This window comes from Dioscorea cayenensis, chromosome 15, assembly GCF_009730915.1.
Source record: "Dioscorea cayenensis subsp. rotundata cultivar TDr96_F1 chromosome 15, TDr96_F1_v2_PseudoChromosome.rev07_lg8_w22 25.fasta, whole genome shotgun sequence".
Lineage (NCBI taxonomy): Eukaryota > Viridiplantae > Streptophyta > Magnoliopsida > Dioscoreales > Dioscoreaceae > Dioscorea > Dioscorea cayenensis.
In genome coordinates, this window is record NC_052485.1 from 1,283,555 (window position 1) to 1,306,565 (window position 23,011).

The 23,011-nt window shown below is 36.5% G+C and overlaps 2 protein-coding genes and 3 pseudogenes across 2 annotated transcripts; 1 reads left to right on the forward strand and 4 right to left on the reverse strand.

Moving 5' to 3' along the window:
* Positions 1 to 2,584: 2,584 nt before the first annotated feature.
* Positions 2,585 to 2,950, reverse strand: LOC120277198 (alanine and glycine-rich protein-like). The gene has a single exon (XM_039283955.1). The coding sequence runs from the start codon at positions 2,948 to 2,950 to the stop codon at positions 2,585 to 2,587; it is 366 nt and encodes a 121-aa protein (XP_039139889.1).
* A 1,752-nt stretch (positions 2,951 to 4,702) lies between these two features.
* On the forward strand, positions 4,703 to 7,126 carry LOC120277199 (annotated as a pseudogene).
* Positions 7,127 to 9,622: 2,496 nt separating this feature from the next.
* On the reverse strand, positions 9,623 to 11,256 carry LOC120277200 (sulfite exporter TauE/SafE family protein 5-like). Its single transcript, XM_039283956.1, has 4 exons — positions 10,735 to 11,256; positions 10,257 to 10,365; positions 10,034 to 10,101; positions 9,623 to 9,934 (listed from the first exon to the last, which is right to left on the reverse strand). The coding sequence occupies exons 1-4, from the start codon at positions 11,254 to 11,256 to the stop codon at positions 9,623 to 9,625; spliced, it is 1,011 nt and encodes a 336-aa protein (XP_039139890.1).
* A 4,806-nt stretch (positions 11,257 to 16,062) lies between these two features.
* Positions 16,063 to 17,914, reverse strand: LOC120277201 (annotated as a pseudogene).
* Positions 17,915 to 20,130: 2,216 nt separating this feature from the next.
* Positions 20,131 to 20,789, reverse strand: LOC120277203 (annotated as a pseudogene).
* Positions 20,790 to 23,011: the final 2,222 nt, after the last annotated feature.

Here is a 23,011-nt window from a genome sequence, read left to right on the forward strand (position 1 = left end):
CATTATTTATTGAGGCAATAATAAATGCGGGCGAAAAGGATATGGATTTTTATCACAAAAATCTCTTTTGGATTTCTCTCCCTTTCTCCCTCTTAATTTTATTTTTAATATATATATATAAAAATAATTTTTAAAAATAAAAGATTTAATTATCGTACATATCTGCTCTTTATAATTCAATATAGACTAATTACGTTGATCATATTTAACGATTAATCGTTTCAGTCAACGTATTTTCAGGATAATTAAATTCGATCTACATAATGACTAAAAATAAACTCTAATTCAACTAAATATAAAAACTTAATTATATTTAAAAATATTATAGCGACTAAAATAATCAAAGATATATAATTATGGGACTACGTATGAGTAATTAAATCAAAAAAATAAAAAAATAGAAAGAAGAAGCTCGTGATGCTGCTAAATTAACATTAATTTTTAAATGATGATTATAGTTTATGATATACATGAGAATACAACTTATGAAGAATGTGATATGGAGTGGGGGAAAAACTTACAATGGAAATGGTAAAATTGAGGCAATTTTCACTATAATTTTTAACAGTTTATTAAAACAGAAAGAAATATTTATGAAAAATGTAAAATGGTTTCTTTTAAGAAATATTTTATGCTTGGGGAGATGGTGCTAAAATTGAAGATTGTCTTGATTTCTATTAGTTGAGAGATATCTCTTTCTTTTGTATTTTATTTTTCTGAAAAATAAATCATAATCTATATTAAATTAAGAGTGAGTATCACAAGCAAATATATAGCAAAAGGTACTGCAATTGAAATAAAAAACACTCTTATCACCCATAATGGTTAAGGCCTTAAAACAAAATAACAAAATAACAAAATAGAACAAATTTTTTTTTAAAAAAAAACAGACTCTTAGAAAAAAAAATTTTGATAGAGGGATCATTCATTAAGAGCCTTTGGTTTGATTCATAGTTGTAAATGGAGACACACCAAACCCAAAAAAGTTACTAACAAAATCAATACTATAATTAATAAAGAGGCCGATGACCTCTAACTTGTTCATTTTTAAATCCGATGCTATAAAAACCAAAGAAGGAATATATGATCAATTTAAACAAGAATGGAATAGAGTGTACTAAAATAGTTATTTAATATGAAATTATATCACTCCAACCCAATGTTCCAAATGATAGTTTGAGTAAATAGCATCTAGATAGCCCTAATGGAGGGAATACGATTTAATCACATGGATAACCATACCTTCCTAATTGAAGTGTGGTAAATACTGGACTATGTCCAAAATGGTAAAATAAAACAAAATGTCCAAAAATGGTTTTCATATTCGGGAAATGATGATGTATGAAACAAGCGAATTATTGTTTCCACAACTTTCGTAATTAGGAAGGTTATCTGTGGTTATGTTTTAATTATCACACACATACTAATTCAAAATACCAATTTTGCTAACATAGTAACATAAAGACCCTTTGAAAGACTTGTTTCAAAAAGACCACATGATTCTTCCTCATTAAAGGAATTGATAGAAAGACTACATTAAAAACCCAGCATTGCTCCTCAAAGCTCCAAATTTTTGGAGTCACCACACAGGGGTAGTGAGCACTAAGATTGCAAGAGTGACTTCAACAAGGCAGAGGGAGAGAATCATAACAGACATTTATTTGTTTATTATTATTAATATTATTTAAAATAATATTTAGAAGATAAAAATTCTCCTTGAGATTTGAAGATTGGAAATAGAAAACCAAAGGTTAAAAAGAAAGGCTTTGTTGACATGTTGGGCCCATTCAAAAATCTCAACAAAAATTAAAAGCTTGCTAATCTCAAAAATATCATTAGAAATTAAAAATAATATAAACCACAGGGCTCAAAAATATCATTAGAAATTTAAATAATATAACCACAGGTCCTCATAACCCACTACCGGTATTGTTCTATTATGAAAAACAAATACCAACACTATTGGTATTGCTCTATTATCAAAATTAAATACGAACACTACTGATATTACTTTTATTATGAAAAATAAATATGAAAAATTTTAAAAATTTTTGAGTTAGGTCTCCTTAAACACAGTAGTACTAAATGGATCCTCAAATGTTGTATGTAAAATTTGTTGGTGCCGTTAAAAAAAAAATTATACAAACATGTAATATTAAATTTTCTTTCATCAAATTCTAAAAAGCATTCCTAAAAAGCAGCAAACCTTAGCCAACCAAAAACATAATAAGAATAATAATTATAATAATCAAAATTAATTTTATTTTTATAATTTTAATTCAAAAATAAAATTTTTGATTTTTGTCAACCGTCCCTAAATATAACCGCGAAAAATAACATCATTCATTCCCAAAAATAGAAAAACACAGAGTGCGATACCTGCTGATTCCGGCATCCCTTCAATGAATCAATGGCTCTCTTCTTCTCCACCTTCCATAAATCCCCATTCCTCAATCCCATTCCTCGCCGGGCACGTTCACAAAATCCCTAATTCCCAATCCCTAAATCCCCCAATAATCCGATCCCAATCGGAACTATGGCTCTGCCTCTTCGCCATCGCTGCTCTCCTCCTGCCTTATCAGCTTCAATCACCGCTCAGCCCGGCCGCCGCTCCCCATTCCTCAGCTCCCACCTCCTCCGCCACCATCTCCACCCCCACATCCTCCCCTGCCGCCTCCCTTCCACCACACCCACCCCTCAAGGCCTCCCCACTCCCGCCCCTCCCACTCGCACCCGTCACGGCCCCCGCCCCAGCCCCGACGAAGGACGACAGCGCCGCCCCTGCTGAGGCCCCGGCATCCACCGCCCCCGTCAGCGATGCCCCCGCGAGCGCTCCGTCGCTAGATGATGCGGCGACGCCATCTGACGCTCCCGCCCCCGCCGCTGACGACTCGAGTTCCGCCACCGTGAGCGCTGGCGCCGGCGTCGTCTTGGCCGCTCTGGTCGCCATCTACGCGATGTGAATATATATCCATTAAAAGATTTAATTGATGTGAAAGCATGGTGCTCGGTTTAGATAATTTATTTATTTGTTCGTTATTAAACGGAATAATAATAATAAAGCAATGGATTGGGATTATATGACCCTTTTATTTTTTTAAATTTTAATGATTTAATTCTTCATTCAAACTATTCATTTTATTCCCAATATGCGTGCGAATTTTTATTTTTATTTATTTTATGATAAAAGTGGATAAATTATAAATTTATTAAAATAAAAAAAGTCGTAAAAATAGCTTGCATTTAAATAATGTTAAAACCGAATAACAACGGTTCGAACTCTAATGGTTATAACAATCGAACAAAATGAAGTTAGGTAGCAACAACGTTATATGCACGATCACTTCATGCTCTATCACAAGTATCTCTTTTAATTAAAACAATAAGTAACACAATACAATATTTGTCACGGATTTTTGCATGGCCAGGGGGATAAATCGTTTACCGAAACAACCAAAAAAAAACTGCCATGAGAACCCAGGGTGAAAAGTATCAAAAACACACATAGAGAGATCTATTAGAGATAGATCACCAACAAAACCAGAAAATAAAACCCCGCTAGAAAGAATCACAAGTGGGATCACCACACAACCGATTTCATAACCATGAGTTTCGTTGCAGTGGATAGTTATGATGAAGTCCTCGGACGGACTTGCCATCTTTTTCTTAGATTGTATGACCATAATAAACATGCGATTTGTTTTAAGACAATTGATCAAATATAGATCTTTGAATTAAAGTTGTCTATTTATGTCCAAATCAAATATTCTTAAAAAAAAAAAAAAAAAGAACGAATTAGAACTGCCTTCAGTTTCCTTAACAAATGCTTCAGAAGATGTTAATACAAAACCCATATTCCATCAAAGTACCCTTTTTTCAAAGTACCACGGGGTTCAAATACATGTTAATATTTTTGTCGATTTCGCTTGATAGAGGATAACCTGTTTATTGAAACAACCGGAAAGAAAATCATATTAGAAAAGATATACAGATCAAAACACTAACATAAAAGAGAGATCTATTAGAGATAGACCCAGCACTAGGAAAAGAAATTCCTGAAAAAGCAACCTGTTGATATTTGAAATAAAAATAACTAGGTACATTTAGGGAAACCCTCTCATCGGGATCACCACAGTCCAACAAATTGGATTTCTAAATGGGACCATGGTCAGATGTGATGTTTATGACGAAAATAAACAATACTTTATCGTCAAAACAGTAACAAACACCACTGTAATACTGCGCTGTAGCCAATGAGTTTTCCATAATTTTTCTACTAATTATATATATATAAATAAAGAGGGAGAGAGTGTAGGTAGTTATCCGTTAATGCGTCCGACAAAAAAATATCAAAAAGCAGAGAAAGTGCGGAACAATTTTACCCAACACACAGAACAATCAATCAAGTCATTAGAATCATATAAATATGGAAAAATTATTCAAATTAGTAACCAGATACCGGATCCAAATACTTTTGACTATGGACCCTGATCCGCAAACATTATTATATGAGTGTATATATATATATAAAAAAAAAGGTTTCAATCGTGTGGTTGGAAAGCCAAGCACGTCACGCCCGTTTACCCGATAACGCTTTGAGTCTTCCTGGCTCTATGATTGATTAGAAAGGAAAGACCAAAATTATCAGCCTTTTTCCCCAAATCCTCTGAAACCCTAGGTCGAACTTCGAGGGATTCAGGGATGTCTTCCTTCGAGAATTCAATTGGGCCTTCGATCCTTCGCTTATCGGCGACATCCCTGTTCATGTGGTTGATTTTGGAGCAGGGGACTCTGGCTATTTCTGGACTCCTCAGGGTCTCAATGTCCCCCCCAATGCCAGGTTCTATTGGGTTGAATCCTCTTCGATCCTTTTTATTTTTCTCTTTTGGTTCTAGTTTTTGGTGTTTTCATGCGAGTATTGGCTCAAAAGAGCAAGCTTTGATTCCCTGGATGTTTCCCCTTTCTGATTTGTCATCTATTCGAATTTCATCTATTTTTTTGAATCTCAATGATGGAAAAGGTTGCTTGTTTAGACTGTAGGTACTTTCTCTTTGCTTATTATTCATGTGAGAATGTTGTAAATTGTTGGAACCCGTAAAAATCATATATTGTCGACATTTTAAGAGTTCGTCTTCCTGTAATTTTTGGTTTCTGGTAGAAGTTTGGCTGCTTTTCTATTCAATTGAACTGTTTTCCCTGATTTTTGTGGTTTAAGAATTTTGTTTTGATAATGATCTTGATACCCAGGAGTCATTTGGTTTCTCTTTCTTTAGTTGTTTCTGTTTTGTTGCTCTTGTTTTTATGACATTCAGTATTCTTTTCAGTTTGCAAGTTGATGGCTCCCAGGTGAGTTCTGATGGGCCTAAAGAATCTAGCTCAAGCAAACGGTATGATTGCATAATTTGTGGATGTGTATTCTGAGTTATATGGTCGGACGATGGCTACTTATTATTTGTTAGTTACAGTGCGAGGACAGAGTCCAGCGGTGGGCCGAGCTCGAAGGCATGCAGGGAGAAAATGAGGAGGGATAGACTGAATGACAAGTATATTTACCTCTTGCATTTTATATGGCTCATTAGTCACCCAGGCACATGCCATTGTTGTATGTTTTTATTTTTGTGAATCTGTGATTTTAATCCTAGAATTGGTTTTAAGGTTTTGTAGAGTTGGGTTCCATCTTGGATCCTGGTAAGCCACCAAAAATGGACAAATCCAGCTATATTAAGTGATGCTGTTCATATGGTGACTCAGTTGCTCACTGATGTACAAAAAGCTGAAAAGATTCAAATGAGAAGCTTCATGAGAAGATCAAAGAGTTGAAGGTTAGCATACCCTGTATCGTAGTATCTCTAGTTTTAAATCTCTTGAAATTTTTGTTTTCGAGGATAACAAGTTTTTAAAATTGTAGCTTCCTGGTTAATTATTGGCACTTGTTTTGTTCACAACTTTCTAGTTCTTTGCATTGTTGTCAAGTTTTGTAGAGTTTCCTAACCTACCATTGATATAGTATTTTTTAGCAGAAAAATTTGTTTCTGATGATTGAGTGCATTCTTTCCCCATGATGGCCCAATCAAAAGCAATTTTTGTTAATGCAAATCAAAAGCTGTTCTAAAAATTTATTTGATGTATTAAGGTCATGCTCGATTTTAAATGGAGTTCTACATATTTTTAATAATGAAGACCACGATGCGGAACAATTTATTGAAATAATGCCTTTTTCTAGTGGTATAACTATTTTGGAGTAGTATTCTGAAAGTTGAATGAGATGGTGGAATCTTTGATGACCATCGACTTACCATGCCTATAATTTTAATATTTCATTGGATTCTGCATACTAATGTGAAGTTTTCATGCTATTAGGCTAGGTAGAATCATGAAAGCTCTTTTTGAGATAGCTTAAATGCTTATGTTCTGTTTGGGCTTATCTCTTTGTCAGATTTGATTGAATTTAGATTCCTATTAATGTTTTTTTTTAGTGCATGCTTGAAGTTTGAGTTCAGTGATCTTTGTTGTTGCATTTTCTATATGAGCCTGTGAGGAGCTTTTTGTGTGTGGTATCCACCAGTTTGAAATATGCAGATATCTGTTGGTATTTCATGAGTGATTAGGTTCACTTTGTCTGGAATGTTTTTCTCTCTTGTAAGATTAAGTCTCTTGTTACTTCTTGGGACCTGAGATTTGTTTCTTTGGTATCGTGGTTGAATGTGCAGTACGAAGTGAAATATGGGGTTTCTATTCAATAATGAATATTGTTTGCCTTTGCCTTGCAGACTGAGAAGAATGAGCTTCGTGATGAGAAGCAGAGACTCAAGAGCAGAGAAAGAGAGCTTGGAGCAGCAGGTCAAACTCTTGAATGCTACACCGAGCTTTGTACCTCATCCTCCAGTGATACCCACTCCCTATGTTGCCCAAGGGCAAGCCTCAGGGCAGAAGCTCATGATGCCTGTCATCGGCTACCCTGGGTTCCCTATGATGGCAATTCATGCCACCCGCAGACGTAGATACCTCACAGGATGTTGAATCTTGTCCCCTGTTGCTTGATTTCAATTTGATGTCAATCTCTTTGAATCATGCCTACTTGTTGCTTGAGCAGAGAAGGAGACTCATCACTGATTTGTACCCCTAATTTTATGTGAGACTGTTGTTGCTTAACAAGCTAGCATATCTATCATTGGTGATGTTTAGCTAATCAAAGGAACTCTAGTTGCTTTACTGTATATTCAAATAAATCATCTTGTTTGGGCTGTTAATAATCTTCTATTTATCTGTTTTGTGTTTTCATTTGTTTTCATACAAGAGGGTCTGTCAAAAATTCTGAACTATTAGATTTGTCTAGAAGTTAGATTTTTGGTACAGAAAAATCAAAGGTGAATTTTTGAGGTACAGTGGATTCTAATAGTACTCAAGAAGTAGTTGAGTTTTTAATGTAAAATGTATTATATTAAGTGCATAATTGTTATGGTGGATCAAGCTTTATTAAGTACCTACCAACCCCCCTGCTTTTAACGAATCTTGCACATGTGCCCCTTGTTAGAATTCAAATTAAAATTCATTAAAGAAATAAAAAAACTAATCACCCATCTCTCACCTTGCTTTCTCCTTTGTATGCTCTAATTTCTCACACTCCACATTTTTTTTTTTTTAATTTCTACGAAACCAAAGTTTCATAAATTAGTGTTATTGACTCTATTGTTTTTTAAAAATTTTTACGAAACCAAAGGTTCATAAATTAGTGTTATTGACTCCATTGTTAAAACTTAATATGAAACATTTAAGAGGTTTTAAGTTCAAATCTTATTAAATATAAGAGGACTCATCATCTAGGGACGTCCCTAGATTTCAAATCTAGGGATGTCCATATAGTGACGGATGGTAATCGATAGCTTTTATCGTTATGAGCAGTAGAAAAGCAAAGCGTTCTACGATGTTGTCATGATGATCGTGAACGATGAGTATACGATATTTATGTAAGCAATCGTAGTGAGATGATGATCCGGTTTAGATTTAAAAACGTCCCAGATTTGAAATCTAGGAACTTTCCTGAATGATGTTTTTCTGAAATATAATTGTAATAATGGATCTTGATTATGAGTCGCGAGTTTCTTTGTTCAAAATGCGTGTCATGAGATGGAGATAAGAGCTGGATACTATGGAATATGCAAGTAATTTCATGTTGCACAAGAGTTATATGAATAATTATCTCAAAACAAGAAATAATCATAATCCATTTTCTCAGAAAAATAAATAAGCTCATCTCTCTCACTCTCAAAGAACAGAGAGCATCAAAACTCCCAACCCAAAACCTAACACAACCTTAGCATTCCGGCCAACATTCTCAGCTACCGAAGGTTGTGGTGCTTGAGCCGAACCAAAGGGAGCTAGAGCCAAAGATGGCGATGATGGTGCCACTGGCTGCACAGGCTCAGCAGCTACAGATGGTGAGCTTGATGGAGCTGTCAAAGGTGCAACAATATGAGTCCTCGGTGCATGAGCCTGAGGCTTCGGTGACTGAGCATGGAAGGAGTCAAAGGTAACGCCGATGGAGGCTTAGGAAGCTGAGGAGGTGACATTTGGAGGTCGAGGCTTGGAGTCACAGGAGAAGAAGCTGGCTGTGGTGTTGCCACTGCTGCAGCCACTGTATCCAATCTCCATTTTTCATCCCTGAACTACAATGCCTCCAGTACCACAGATGAAGTACCTCTTCCCCGGAAACTTGAGCATGATCAACGTGTTCCCGTTGGTGAACTCTCAATGGGGTTGTTAACCTGGCATGCATCATGGTCGGCTTTTGAAACCCTCAGTACGCTGTGCATGGAGTCATAGTTGAATGCTGCCATGCAGAAGCACAACAAGCTGTTATTATACTCTGCATGCAATGAAGCTATAAATATAAAAACAAGATAGTACTAACTTAGAGTGTCCGCCTGTGGTGAAGGTTTGAGCTGATGCCCACCCATTCAGGTTTGTGCTCAGGTCCCAATTTCGGCGGTGCCGCCGACGTTGAAGTTTGCACCTGGCTGATTGAACCAAGTATTGCAGTTGCAATAAGTGCAAAGGCTCTCAATGTAGTTGTTGTCATAGTTGCTTCTCAAGAGGTTGAGGTTAAGCTCAATGAATGTATATATATATTGATAGGAAAAGTTGGCCATTGAGGGTTCATTGACTTGATAAGAAGTAGGAAGCCATGTGAGGGTTAGTGAAGAACAGAGCGATTCAAGTTTAAGAGAAATCTTTGGACAGCTTGTGACAGGATGGAGAATCAATTGGGCGGCTATTGTTTTTATTAGTTTTTAACGAATTCACTCACTTTGGAACATGGTTGGTGAATTAAACCTTTGAAATTGGATGGCATTATCTTATTATTTGCCTTGAGTGGGCAGCACATTCCTACTGTTTCTTTCTTTCTTTCTTTCTTTCTTTCTTTTAAATTTGAATTCTGTCTGAATTCTATTGAAGAATCTGACGGAGTAATTAAACCTTTATAGCTTGCATGAGAAACTTATATATATTGCAAGTTGACAACATGTGTTTTGGAAGTTAAAAAATTCATGAGAAGCCTTGTACAGTGGAGAGTTGTTGATGACCGTGCCATGAAAATAAGTAGAAGGGCTTAATTAAAAACTCATCTGCAAGGGAGATTGAAACCCATATTTTTGCCGGCAGTGTAATCTCTATAAACACCAATTGCACCAAAGCAAGTAATAGAGATTGTACTAAGCCCCATCACAATACTGAGCATGAACACAATCAGAGAAGCTCTGCCAGACTTGACCACAGCTCTTTTTATTATGATCAATCCAAGGACTGAACCCACAATGCATAGCAGAGTATAAATCAATGCTTGTTTGACACCTTTCATGCCAAGGATCAAGTATTGTGCTGAAGACATTGAAGAAGAGAACAAGACCATGAAACTTGTTGTTGCTGCTGTTGTCTGCCGTTCAAGTTGAAAAATATATATATTAAAAAAAAAACTTTTAACAGTTTTGAAGGTAAAGAGAATGGTTAAATAGATGGGAAACCTGAGGGGTACTCCAATATGAAGAAGAACAAGATTAGTTAATGATCCTCCACCATTGCCGAAGAGACCACCCAATATACCTGATAAGAATGCAGCTATTGGAAAAATAAATTTGGGCTTTGTTTCAATCCCATTTTTGGCCTACAATGTTCTTAGCATGAATGTTCATTTTTCTAGTCAAATATTAGATACTCAAGTAACATATAAAAATCAAACAAATTCTTGTTGAACTAACTTTCCTCTGCTTTTGCATACAAGACATATGCAGTGAAACCAATTGCAACTGGAATTTGGGACAACGTGATCAGCCAGTAACCAACACCACATTTTATGTGTGCCAAACTCTGCACAGATGATTATCAAATTATCAATGAGAAATTTTGAGAGAAAAGGTGAGCTTTCTCTCTAATAAATTTGTGATTTATCCATTTTATTTCAATTAGCTTCAAATTTAATCTAATTATTATGCACAACTACTGCTGCCTTTTGTTTGACCCCTGTCACAAATGCTGTGCATATGATCAAGTGGTGCGAATATGACGTTGTAAATAAATTAGCAAAGTTTAATAACACTTACTAATTTTTCAAGGAAAAATTGATATGAAAAGCAAATATATAATAAAAGAAAATGAAAACAAAAATTTAGCATACCCTGTCCATCCTTGTTACCAAGAAGAATATGCAGGCTAAAAGAAAGACATCCATACAAATACCAACATCGCCAACTTTTCCCATGGAGTCCCCTGAGTCACTGCTGTAGCCTCCTCCAAGCTCACCTCACCATCTCCACAGTCCCTCCTTCTTCTAACCTCTTCAGTCTCACCCTTCCAATATTTCACTCCAGCACTGCATGTCTTGAATGTAGAGAAAGCCAGGAAAGCAGCAAACAAGGCTGTTATTAGCCAGGATGGAAACATGATATTGAAGAACACGCCAACACTGACTCCAAGAAGCAAGCATGGCTGTGAGAGGAGTGCAATATCATAGTCTATCAGTGAGGTCCCTAAGAAGAGGTTATAGATGACAGCAGCAGCCAGAGATCCTCCAGTGACCATCAAGGCTGAGAAGCTGGCTGCTGTCCTGATTTGCAGGCCTGCAACAAGGTTAAGTGTGGGGAGGAATAAGGGGCCACCACCCAGACCTCCTGCACTAGAGATTGAAGCAGCTAAAAAACATAGAATCCATGCAATGATAGTTCTGATATCTATGCCTGACATTCCTTGCATGGATTCCATCTTTTCAGCAGCCAGTTGGTTGAGGACATCCTCCAGGATAAGGTGGCTAAATGGCAGGTGTCACGGCGTGATGTTGTCGAGAGGGTGTTGACAAACTGAATCACTTTGTACTTAGTGTCCTCTGTAGCTTCATACAGAAGAACAACGCATGGGGGATCATTTTATGGTTGGGGTGTTGATTTTAAAAATGAATAAACCACTTCAATTAAAAGCTGCTCCACAAGGATAAGGTGGCTAAAATGACAGTGTCGTGGCTTGATGTTATAAAGGAGTGTTGATAAACTGAATCACTTCATACGTAAGTGTCCTCTATAGCTTTTATATAGAAGAACAGTGCATGGGGATCATTTGATGGTCAGGTGTGACTTACGGTAATAGTTTTTTTTTTTTAATTTTTATAAAAAGATGGATAAACCACTTTAATTAAAGCGAAAGCAAGAACAACGGCAACCACCCAACAGGTGGAGGGGAAACAAAAAAGATGAAAAACAAGCTACCACAAGCTATGGAGCAACCACAAACAAAGCAAGAAGGAGCTAACAATAAAAACCACAAAAGGGGGAAAGACAACTAAACTCTATGAGATACCCTAGCTCATGATCTGGTCGTGATCCTCCTCAGATGTTAGGGCCCGACTAGCCGCCTCCACTCAAGGGCCTAAAAACTCTAAACTTTGGCAAATGGTAGACATGGAATCCTCCAGCTTCACTTTGGGCCCCTATGTTGCTGCTGAGTACCAGGACAAAAGTATATGGTAAATCTTTAAGATAAGAGCATGTCTCGACAAGACATCGACGATTAAGGATTCAATCATTTCTAGGAAACCAAAATATTCCACACCATCGCTTTAACGACAAGATCCTGATATCCCTACTCGGTGGTCTCACATGTTTCCTCCAAGATTCCCAGATGTTGCAAGTAGACCTAGGCGGGCTAAGCAGCTATAGAAGTCGAACAAAATAGTCCCACACCTATTTGGTGAAGGAACATTGAATGAAAAGATGGTCAATCGATTCAATCCTTGAGTGACACATCACGCACGTTGTTGTTAGGAGACGATTACATCTTCGCTTTACGGAGATTCTCAAGAGAGGACCTTATCTTTCCACACCAACTAGTTAAGCAGTTAATTTTTCCTTGGGCACGTGTTACGCGGAAGAGCATTGCAACCGGACAGCGCAACCCACCATCATTTAGATAATTATAGAGGGACTTCACAGACAATATACCATTCCTTGTGAACCGTTTTGTATCCCTCCTTCATCAACCGGGGCCCATATTCAATCTCGATAATTCAAAACATCCGAGTTCTCCGAAAAGGAGTCTCCTCAAAAGGTAAGCAAGGTCCCGCAAGATCTTGATTAGCGAGTGTATTCCTTAGACCCACAAATACATGGCGCCGTCCATTAAGCCAGCGATCTTTCAAAAAGGGTTTCCGCTCTTGCGTTGATACCCTTCAAGATGCAACCTCTTAATGCCGGTAAACATTTGGAGACCCCTTTCCGAAAGGAGGAGATCCTAAAGCGATCTATCTAGAAGACATATTCCAATGTAACAATCCATAATTAAATTAGACCACCATCTGCACCACACAATCTAATTCAGTCAAAAACTTCCATCACCACTTTTCCAGCAATGCTTGATTGAAATTAACAAGGTAGAGAATTCCCCAATCCCCCTGATCACGAGACCGACAAATGTTCTTCCAATGGACTCAAACAACAGGTCCGTGTGGTTAATATCCGAACTCGACCACAAGAAATCTTTCTTGATATGGTTAATTTTCTTGATGACCCAGCCTGGTAATCTAAAAATAGACATCTAGTAAGTGGGGAGCGCAAATAGGACCGAATTCACAAGAGTAAGGAGCCCCCAAGAGAGATGCAACACTTTTCCAAGTTGAAAGATACCTTCTAATTTTTTTAGAATAAGCCCCTCACACTCTAGCTTTTCGAGGTCTTCTTCCCGAAATTGGGATACCAAGATAGGTGATAGGAAGTGTACCCATCTGCAGGTTTAAAGTCTCTCGCTATTGTAACCTCACAGGGGAGCTCTCCCATATTACTCGAATATAGGCGGAGTTTTTGAGAAATTAGTCTTAAGGCCGGTCATACTTTTCAAACAAGTATAAGATCAGCTTCACTGTCTTGAGATCCTTGAGACCTCTCATGGTTAACACTAGGAGGTCATCAGCATAGTGGAGATTGCATTTACTTCCAAACTCACCGAGAGGCACTTCGATCAAGACCTGAGATCTTAGTGCATGAAAGAACATCGACTCAGTACATCCATCACTAACACGAACAACAATGGTGAAAGCGGATCTCTTTGTCTCAACCCTCTTTGATAGCGAACGTATCCATTCGAGAGCCATTAATAAGGATTGTTACCTTCAAAGAAAACTGAATACTCCAAATCCACCCCACCCATTTGTCCCCAAAGCCTCTTGCTTTCAAATGGTCAAAAAGGAAATCCCAATCTACTGTGTTGAATGCCTTAGCAAATTTGACTTTCAGAATGTGACCCGGCAGCCTACGTTTAGGGATGCTAAAAAATAGTTCTTCATCAATAGCAATGTTATCCAAAATGCATCTCCTTTTAAGGGACACCAATTGTTCAGCTTCGACTAAGAAATTCATAACCGTCGTAGACTTGTTTGATGGGTTTGAAGTCATGTGTGCAGTAATAACTTTAAAGACTTCACAATTTTTTTATTTTTTATTTTTTTTGTTTGAGTATTTTTAGAGAATAAATAACGTATATATAACAAATAAAACAGGGGCGAATCCTAAATTTATTTGAAGTCCAAGCTTATCTCATAAATAATTTTATTTAGTGGGGATTCAACATCATAAATGATAATGCCTAAAAATAAGTTAAAAACATAAAATAATGATAACCTCTTCAATTATATAATTTTTTAATAAAATAAATAAACTATATTATAATTAAAAAAAAAATACTTCAATACTTAACTGAAAAAAACAGAAGATAATTGAAGAGAACAAAGAAATCCAGCAAAGATGAATGAAGATACCGTCAATTGTTTTTTTGCCCTTGGAGAGTCTATTCTCCCAATAGTGCTTTTATTCTTTCCCCATGTTTTGATTTGTCTTGTGTCCTGTGTTTTCTTCTCACTCTTGGCGTAGATCGTGGTACTGCTCCTCTCTCGGGACTGTTTGTTCGTCTTATAATGCGTGTGGTTTACCCACTAAAAATACCGTCAATCAATAGGGTGAGGAAGCTAGGAAAAAGAAAAAAATTTAAGTGCCTGGAGATGGGATAAAAACTTTAGAAGCTGGGGCAAAGGACTGGGACCCAAGAATTTGAATAATACATCCCAATTTTAAAAAAAATATTTATAGTAAATATTGAATTATGTATATAACCATTTCAATTTAGAATTTTTCTTTTATTATTATTTTTAGTTGAGTTCCAGTGGTGTTACAATTTTTTGTAGTTGAGTGTTGGCGTTTAAAAGTCAATAAAACATTAATGTTCAATTAGTACATGTTGGTATTTATTTATTTATTAATATTTTGCACAAAATTGGTCAATATAAGGACCGGACTCTGCTCCGAACCTCTGGTATATAACAAAATTGTAGCTCATCACTTAATTTCAATCAACATAAAGTTCCATTTGGTTGTTTTATAAGCCATAATTGACTTTATGATAATATGATGAGAATGGGAGATGGGAGTGGAATACTAACCCTGTATGCATGGTGGAGATGAAATTATTGGGAGGGGATTTCTATCTTCCTATTGTAATTAAGTAAAGGTGAAAATATGTAATTAATCAAATCACCTTATGCATACAGCTGGAGACCCACAATTTCAAAAGACCAGTTTGATAGAGTGGGGCATCCTCCACATATATGTCCATGGAATACACTTCAATTAAACGATGTGGAACTAAGCTAAACTTGCAACATTACTCCTTTTGATTAGATCCGACGTCTTCGTTGAGTCGAGCAAGCTTCACTTAACAAAGCTTCACTCAGCAACACTTCACTCAGGGTTTTTTTCTCAGGTCAATCCCTCCTCCAGCTCCGCACCATCAAATCTCAACAAAAACATCAATGATGCACACAATGATAAACTTAAAAAGTCAGGTTAATAAAATGGGGTTATCCTCTATATATATATATATATATATGGCTATAGACTCCCTTTTCAATTAGGTGATGTGGGACTAGATTAGACTTGTAATAACACCATGATCTAAAGGAGAATATACGTAGAGTATACATATATTTCTGATATCATATGCTATATGCATCCATTGTGTTTTGAGGGGTCTATACTTTTTATATACTATATTTTTGGATGAATTGTGATTTATTTTGAATCACATTATTCTAGAACCTTTGCTGCAGCACATTTCAGGAGGCTTGCGTGTGTGTTTATTTCTGAATTCTCTTGGAAAAACCTAACAGAGTACGAACGTCAGCAGTTGGGTACAGTTAATACAAAGGAGAAATGCAGACACATTAACATATTTATTACGTTTAGTTTGGTTTTTAATTTTTGTTCCCGTAGATCCAATAGGAAAAAAATTAATGGTTCAGATTATATTGATTTACTGTTGGATCACGATTTACTGTTCAAATTAAAATACTGTATATTTTTTTTTACTGTACTATTGTTCATAATTTTAGTAATGTTATTAACTGCTTGTTACGAACGTTTTTTATACATATAGTATATATATATATTGTAAGTTGACAACATGTGTTTTAAGCCCTGAAAATATATAAATGATAAGTCTTGACAAAGTAAGTACTTAAAAAGTAGCAGAGCTTAATCAAAAGTTCAGCAAGGGAGCTTGAAACCCATATTTTTGCCGTCAGTGTAATCACTCCAAACATCTATTGCTCCAAATGAAGTAATAGAGATTGTACTCAGAGCCATGACAATGCTGACCATGAACACAATAAGAGAAGCTCTGCCAGACTTTATCACAACTCTCTCCATCATGATTAACCCAAGAGCTGAACCCACTATACACAGCTGAGCATAAACCAATGCTTGTTTGACACCTTTCATGCCAAGGATCAAGTATTGTGCTGAAGACATTGAAGAAGAGAACAACACCATGAAACATGTTGTTGCTGCTGTTGTCTGAAATTTAAGTTGAAACATCAGAAGTGAAGTAACTTCTAAAGTTAGGAAATTGGTTAAATAGATGTGGAACCTGAGGAGGTACTCCAATTTGAAGAAGAACAGGATTAATTAGCAATCCTCCACCAATGCCTAAGAGACCACCCACAATGCCTGATAAGAGTGCAGCTACTGGGAAGATAAATTTGGGCTGTGTGCTAATCCCATTTTGGTTTACAATATTGTTCTGCATGAATGTCCACTTCACCCCTTCTAGTTAGATATTGCATATTCAAATTAATAACATACTACACAGTTATTTCTTGTTAAACTAACCTTCATGTGCTTATTTTCATCATGATGATCTTCATTATATAGTCTATGTTTTGCATATAAGATGTATAGAGTGAAACCAATGGCAAGTGGAATCTGGGATAATGTGATAAGCCAGTAACCGACAGCACATGGTTTTATGTGTATGAAATTCTGCAAAGATAACTATCAAATGATCAATGAAAAACTAATGAGAGAAAGGGTGAGGTTTTAATTTAATCTAATTTAATATATTTAATGGTTTATCCACTTTATTAAAAAAAAACAAAAGAAAAGTTTACTGTAATGGTTGGGTACAAAATGACAGCAGGTTTTTGATTGATCTCTTGTCACAAATGTTGTTCCCATTATGATCAAGTGGGAGGGTGGGTGTGCGATTATGACATTGTAAATAAATTGGCAAGTTTGATAACAAGACTACTTTTTGGTTTTTATGGGATCTTAATGGAGTAAATATGAAATAAAGAACAAGATAACATAATTAACATACCTGTCCATCATTGTCAGCAAGAAGAACATGCAGACCAAAAAGACAACCACACAGTACCAAAAATCACCAACTTTTGCCCATGGAGTGCCCACAGTAGCACACACTATCTCTACATCCATGGCTGTAGCCACCTCCAAGCTCACCTCATCATCTCCACAGTCCCTTCTCCTAATCTCTTCAGTCTCATTTTTCCAATGTCTTACACCAGCACTGCATGTCTTGAATGTAGAAAAAAGCCGGGAAAGCAGCAAACAACACTGTTATCAGCCACTCTGGAAACATAATATTGAAGAATACCCCAACACTCACTCCAAGAAGCAAGCATGGCTGTGGGAGGAGTGTAATCTCATAGTCTATCAGTGAGGTCCCTGAGAGAGAGGTTATATATGACAGTGGTGAGAGACCCTCCAGTGACCATGAAGGCTGAGAAGGTGGCTGCTGTCCTGATTTGCAGGCCTGCAACAAGTTTAAGTATGGGGAGGAATAAGGAGCCACCACCCAGACCTCCTGCACTAGAGATTGAAGCAGCTAAAAAACAAAGAATCCATGCAATGACTGTTTTGATATCTTTACTAGACATTCCTTGCATGGATTCCATCTGTTCAGCAACATGGTTGAGGATCTCCTCCAGGCTAAGGTGGCCAAATGGCTGTGACATGGTGTGATGCTTTTGAGGGAGAGAAGTTAAGTTTGCACCTGAGTTAAAGAACTTTGAAGGAAATTTGAGCGAAATGGGGTTAGGTTATTATTTGGTGTGATTTACACGTGTTTGTATAGTTGTTTGAGCTTGTTATATTATTTTATTTTAATTTGAATATATATATAGAGTTCTTCCTTTATTATTTATATGAGTTTTTTTTCCCTCGAAAAAAAAGAATAAGAAATCTCTATCTTCTTACTCGTGGACGTAAGTCACATAGACTGAATCATGTAAATCTCTGTGTGCTACTATTTTTTTTTGTTTTTCTCCATATTATTGATGTGTTTGGCACAACACGAACGTCTTTATCATAGAGATTTATAGTGATGTAAGGACCATCCTTATCGATTTTTTTTTTAATATTTTTAGTGTCTATAAATGTATAGTGATGAAGAGGAAGTGAGTGTTCGAGGAAAGGTCCAGTGAATACCAAGGTGTTTAATGAAATGCCTTGGTATATCACCACATAGTTTCTCTGGTCAAAGGAAGCTAAAGAGAGTGGACTTTTAGTGGACTTTTTAAAATGGTTTTGTAACCAGCCAATCCCAACATAGCACTAACGTTATATTTATAAAAATTACAGATAGAGAACCACAAAGCTGAGCACCCATTGGTTGCCAGCCCACTAACTCAGCCCATTGGCCATGCCCTATCCTTAAACTGCTCCAGCATTGGCTGGACACTGAATACAAGAGATTGAGTAAATATAATACTCATTTCTCTCAAAACACACCAACTAACTTAACTACCCCAAAAACACTGAGAACATGCTCATCTCTTTCACCACACGCATGGTACAGTGACCATCCCGGCTTGCAGTGCCATGCTCTTCCCTTCTTCACCACTCCATCGCCTGCAACATCCCACAGCTACACCTTCATCCATGCTGTGATGTTACTTGTCATGCATCTCCATGCCTCCTGCCACCCGTTCACCTTCAATATATCACATTCTCAACATTTTTGTGTCTATATATGTATAGTGATGTGGCTTTTGAACAGTTTTCTTTGAAATAAAAAGTGCTCCATGTGAGATTTAAGAGGAGTTATTCATTTTGCTAGGCAATTTAAATGTTCAATTTGAAAAAAAGGTAAGCTCAAACTGGTCAAGTACACCCCTTGCAAATGTCAGTATGATTCCAAACCTTAATAAACACAAAAGGCAAACTCAAGTCTCCTTTTCTCTCAACAAAAGCAGAACCACATACTCTTTACCTGTGATGTGAAGAGTCACTCAACTGGTGTTGTGCTTTTTTGTATGTCCCACAGCTGCAAATGCCCACTTGCTGCTAAATTGCTAATTAATCAACTTGCTCATCTTCTGTACAAGTATGCTTGATGCATGTGATGACCATAAGGTTGAGTGAGTTAATGCCATAAAATTCTAAAATAATATGAGTTGGAATGGCGTTAAAATCTCAAAAATTACTCTCACATAGTTTGGTTGAGCTCGATAAATTATCATATATGTGTTTAAGTGAATAATAAATACTATAAATTATTAAATTGAATTTATATATAAATTTTTATGTGATGATGACTATAAGACTAAAAATGATGAGTTGGAAAGAGAGTAATGTATTGATGATTTCATAATTATTTTTGTTTCACACAGCTCATGTGTTTAAATTAATGTTAAAATTGATTGGTCTCACGTCAATTTGAATAAAACTTTAGCATTATTTAAAATAATTTTTATTCAAAGTTTTTAACTGATCATGTGCCAACATCTATTTAGTATATTCACACCATGTCTTTTACTGCATAAAAATATTTGTGTTTTTATCTAAGATGTAGCTAGGTTTGAAATTCAATTCATTTTAGGATGAAGATATATATATGTATCGAAAAATTAATTTTCACGGAGCTGCACATTTTTGTCATATGATTTGTCAGCATTTCATTTTTATGTTATGTTTAATGAATGCGTTTTTACTTATGTTTATTAGTTACATATATTCATATAATATTTTTATTATCATATAAACTAACTTTAATTTTTATAAGCACGCTCAAAAGTATCACTTAACAAAGCCAAATGTTTATTAGAATACACCACAAGAACCCATTGAGAAAGCGTCGAAGGAAATACCTACTCTCCTCTTCAAAGAGAGTACATATCCTAGTTATTATACATCATATATATATATATATATCTCATACTATAACATTTATACATCATAGAATGAGGTACAACTCATATCTAAAGTTGCAACTCCCACCAATTACTCTTCCACCCCCTTACCATCACAGCAGCTCGGAGTTGACTAATGGCACCATCCAACACTTCTTGCAGTCCTCCCCAGAAAGGTCTCTTGTACACTGAACCAGACCATAAAGCTTCTCTTCCTCCTCCAATCTTTATCTCCCTTCTCTCCAGTTGCAAAACAGTGATGGCTTAACATAAGCTTCCAGTGTAATCTCATTCAAAAGTTCATTAACTTTATTGTTAAACGTCGAATAATCTGACACGTTCTAGAACGTTCCACATATAGAATGTATCACTGTTGTCAATCTCACCGAAAAATTCTAAGTCCGAGTAGCGTAAAAAGACAGTCATCAAACCAGACGATGGCGTCTTCTTGAGAGGACATAGATCACGTAGTTGAGTGGCAGAGTTTCTGATGCATGTTCCATGCTGCAGGCTTGACGTCGCCACGGCAGAGTGTGAGCCCGTTGACTTTGTTCTGGCCGTGACCAACTGTGCCAAGTGCGAAGCCGGTTGGTTGACCTTTGGTGGCTGGCATGACGAAAATAACTGGTCTAAGTTGGAGAGAGGCATCACCAGCTGTGTAGTTGGTGTTTGAACAAAAGTTAAAGAGAGAATCTGAGGCTATTGCATTGTGGACAAGAATGATGAATGAAAAGAGGAGAAGAGAGGATGATGATCTCATGTAGCTGTGCATGTTGTGATTAAGGAAGGCCTTTGACAAAAGATGAAAGCTATAGATGAGTTGGGTTCAGTTGTATATATGCACCTCTTTATATACTGATGAAACTACTGAATTTTTCAAAACATGAATAGATTTAAGCAAATATATTTTAATACGGATATGTATGGAAAAATCAACGAATTGTATTGTCTGTCAGTGGGTTTGAAAAAGTATTCTGATTCTTATAATTGATTATGTTGAAAAACCATCTTTCTCTAGTGGTTCTAGATTGAGACTTTGTGCAATGGTGCCCAAATTTTTGACAAGGCCCTTTGAGGGGGCCCTTGTAATGAAAAAGAAATAGTCAAAGACTGGTTTTTCTGTAAATTTAAAAATAAATAAGTCAAAGACGGCCGAAAGATGACTTCTTCTGTACATACAAAACTGAGTTTCGGCCAAGTAATAGAAACAACCAATTAAAACTCTTCTCAAAGCAACCTTATCATTAAATGGAAGCACTCTTCATGGGCAGTTTTTTTTGACGAACCTGTGATGAGTGGTCTATTTTTAAGAGATAGATGAGTATAGAAATGTATCGATTATAATGGTTTATGCACCTCGTAAAAAATTCCTGTACCATGTAATTTTGAATGGCTGAAACTTCAAGGAAAGTGTTCATATCCTATAATCTAACTATGAGAAAATTTCTAAGATATAATCTATCAACTAGCTGATCATAGTAGCACCTTTGAGACTTAAATTATATATAAAACAAGTCTTTACCTCATCATTCATTTTACTTGCTCTCATTAATTTTTGGAGTAGTGCCCATTGTTTTGACGTGGATTTACCACCAAACTCATTTTTAAACAAAAATGTTGTCACATATTTTAGATCTCAAACCAACTTTTCAAAAATTTCACACACATTTAAATCTTGTAATGCACGGCGGTGACCGAAGCAGGCTGTAACCAAAGGCAAAAATAACACTCAAACATGCTAAACAATTATTTATTATTTATTTATGTGACAAAGGCAACAATGCCGACAAGCACCATATCAAAGAATAGTCAAATTATAGAAATACGCAGGTTGATGGTTTGAATGAGCCTCTGAGATAAACCCGCTGTCATGCAATAATGGAATGGAGGACTAGAGGTATTACTCGGACCAGAACTCGTCTGAGGACTAAATGCAATGATAATGAGTTGAAAGGAACTTGAAGCTTCGAGATTCTACCGATAGCATACCCGTGATGAGTTACCGTTGAGGTTGACTTCTGATTCCTCATACGCAAACGTATATATATATATATATATATATGCCGGGAAGTGGATCCACTCCCTTCTCGACTTTGAGGGCGCTTGAGCATTCGAAGAGTGGCCCTCGCTTTCTTATTTACCTTATGTAGTCTGTTCTATTTGTTGGTTGTTTTGGTAAGCTTGAGTTTTGTATTTTACTCTGGTTTCTTCTTCTTCTTGTTCTTTGGTTTTCATTTCATTTCGTTTTGTTTGGACTTTGTTTGTTATGTATAATTTTTGTGGTTTTCACGGCTGTGTAAAAATAATAATTTTAAAAATATATAATATATTAATTATAAAATAAAGTTACAAATTATGGGATAGAGAGGCGAGATAAGGGATGGGGCCACCCAAATCACTTTGAAAGGCTTGAGGCTTGTGAGGATAATTCCAATGAGAAGGATATTGTTAATCAGTCTTGGCTCTTTCTGAGTGAAAGTATATATATATATATATATATAAATGCATAAAGCTCCTATTCATAAACATAGATGGAGTACAACATAGATTTCAATAGGAGAGAACTAAAACAACATGGTAATTGTCACGTCCTACCCGAGTGGAAGGTTCTTTGGGCAAGAATGCATGGATGTCTTTCGTAAAGTATTTGTACGATGGGCGCAACCGGCCTTTACCAACTCGCGGCTGCGAGCCAGCCTCGCTCTCTGAGAGTTAACAATGCACAAGCAGAGTAAATAAAATGTACCTACAACACCATTAGGCAGCCAACTTAACCCAGACTTTTGTTGATTTCTCCCTTGATCAATCCAATGCTTCTCCCGAATGCTTCGTGCCTCTAAAAGTGCTTTGGCTCATGACTTGTTATCTAAGATACCAAGAGACTACAACCGCTGATTACATGAGGATGTGGCGGTTACCAACTTTCGCCACTACTTGGTTATATGAGGAGGAACTTCCACTACATGGTCAGGGCGAGGACGCCCATTACATGGT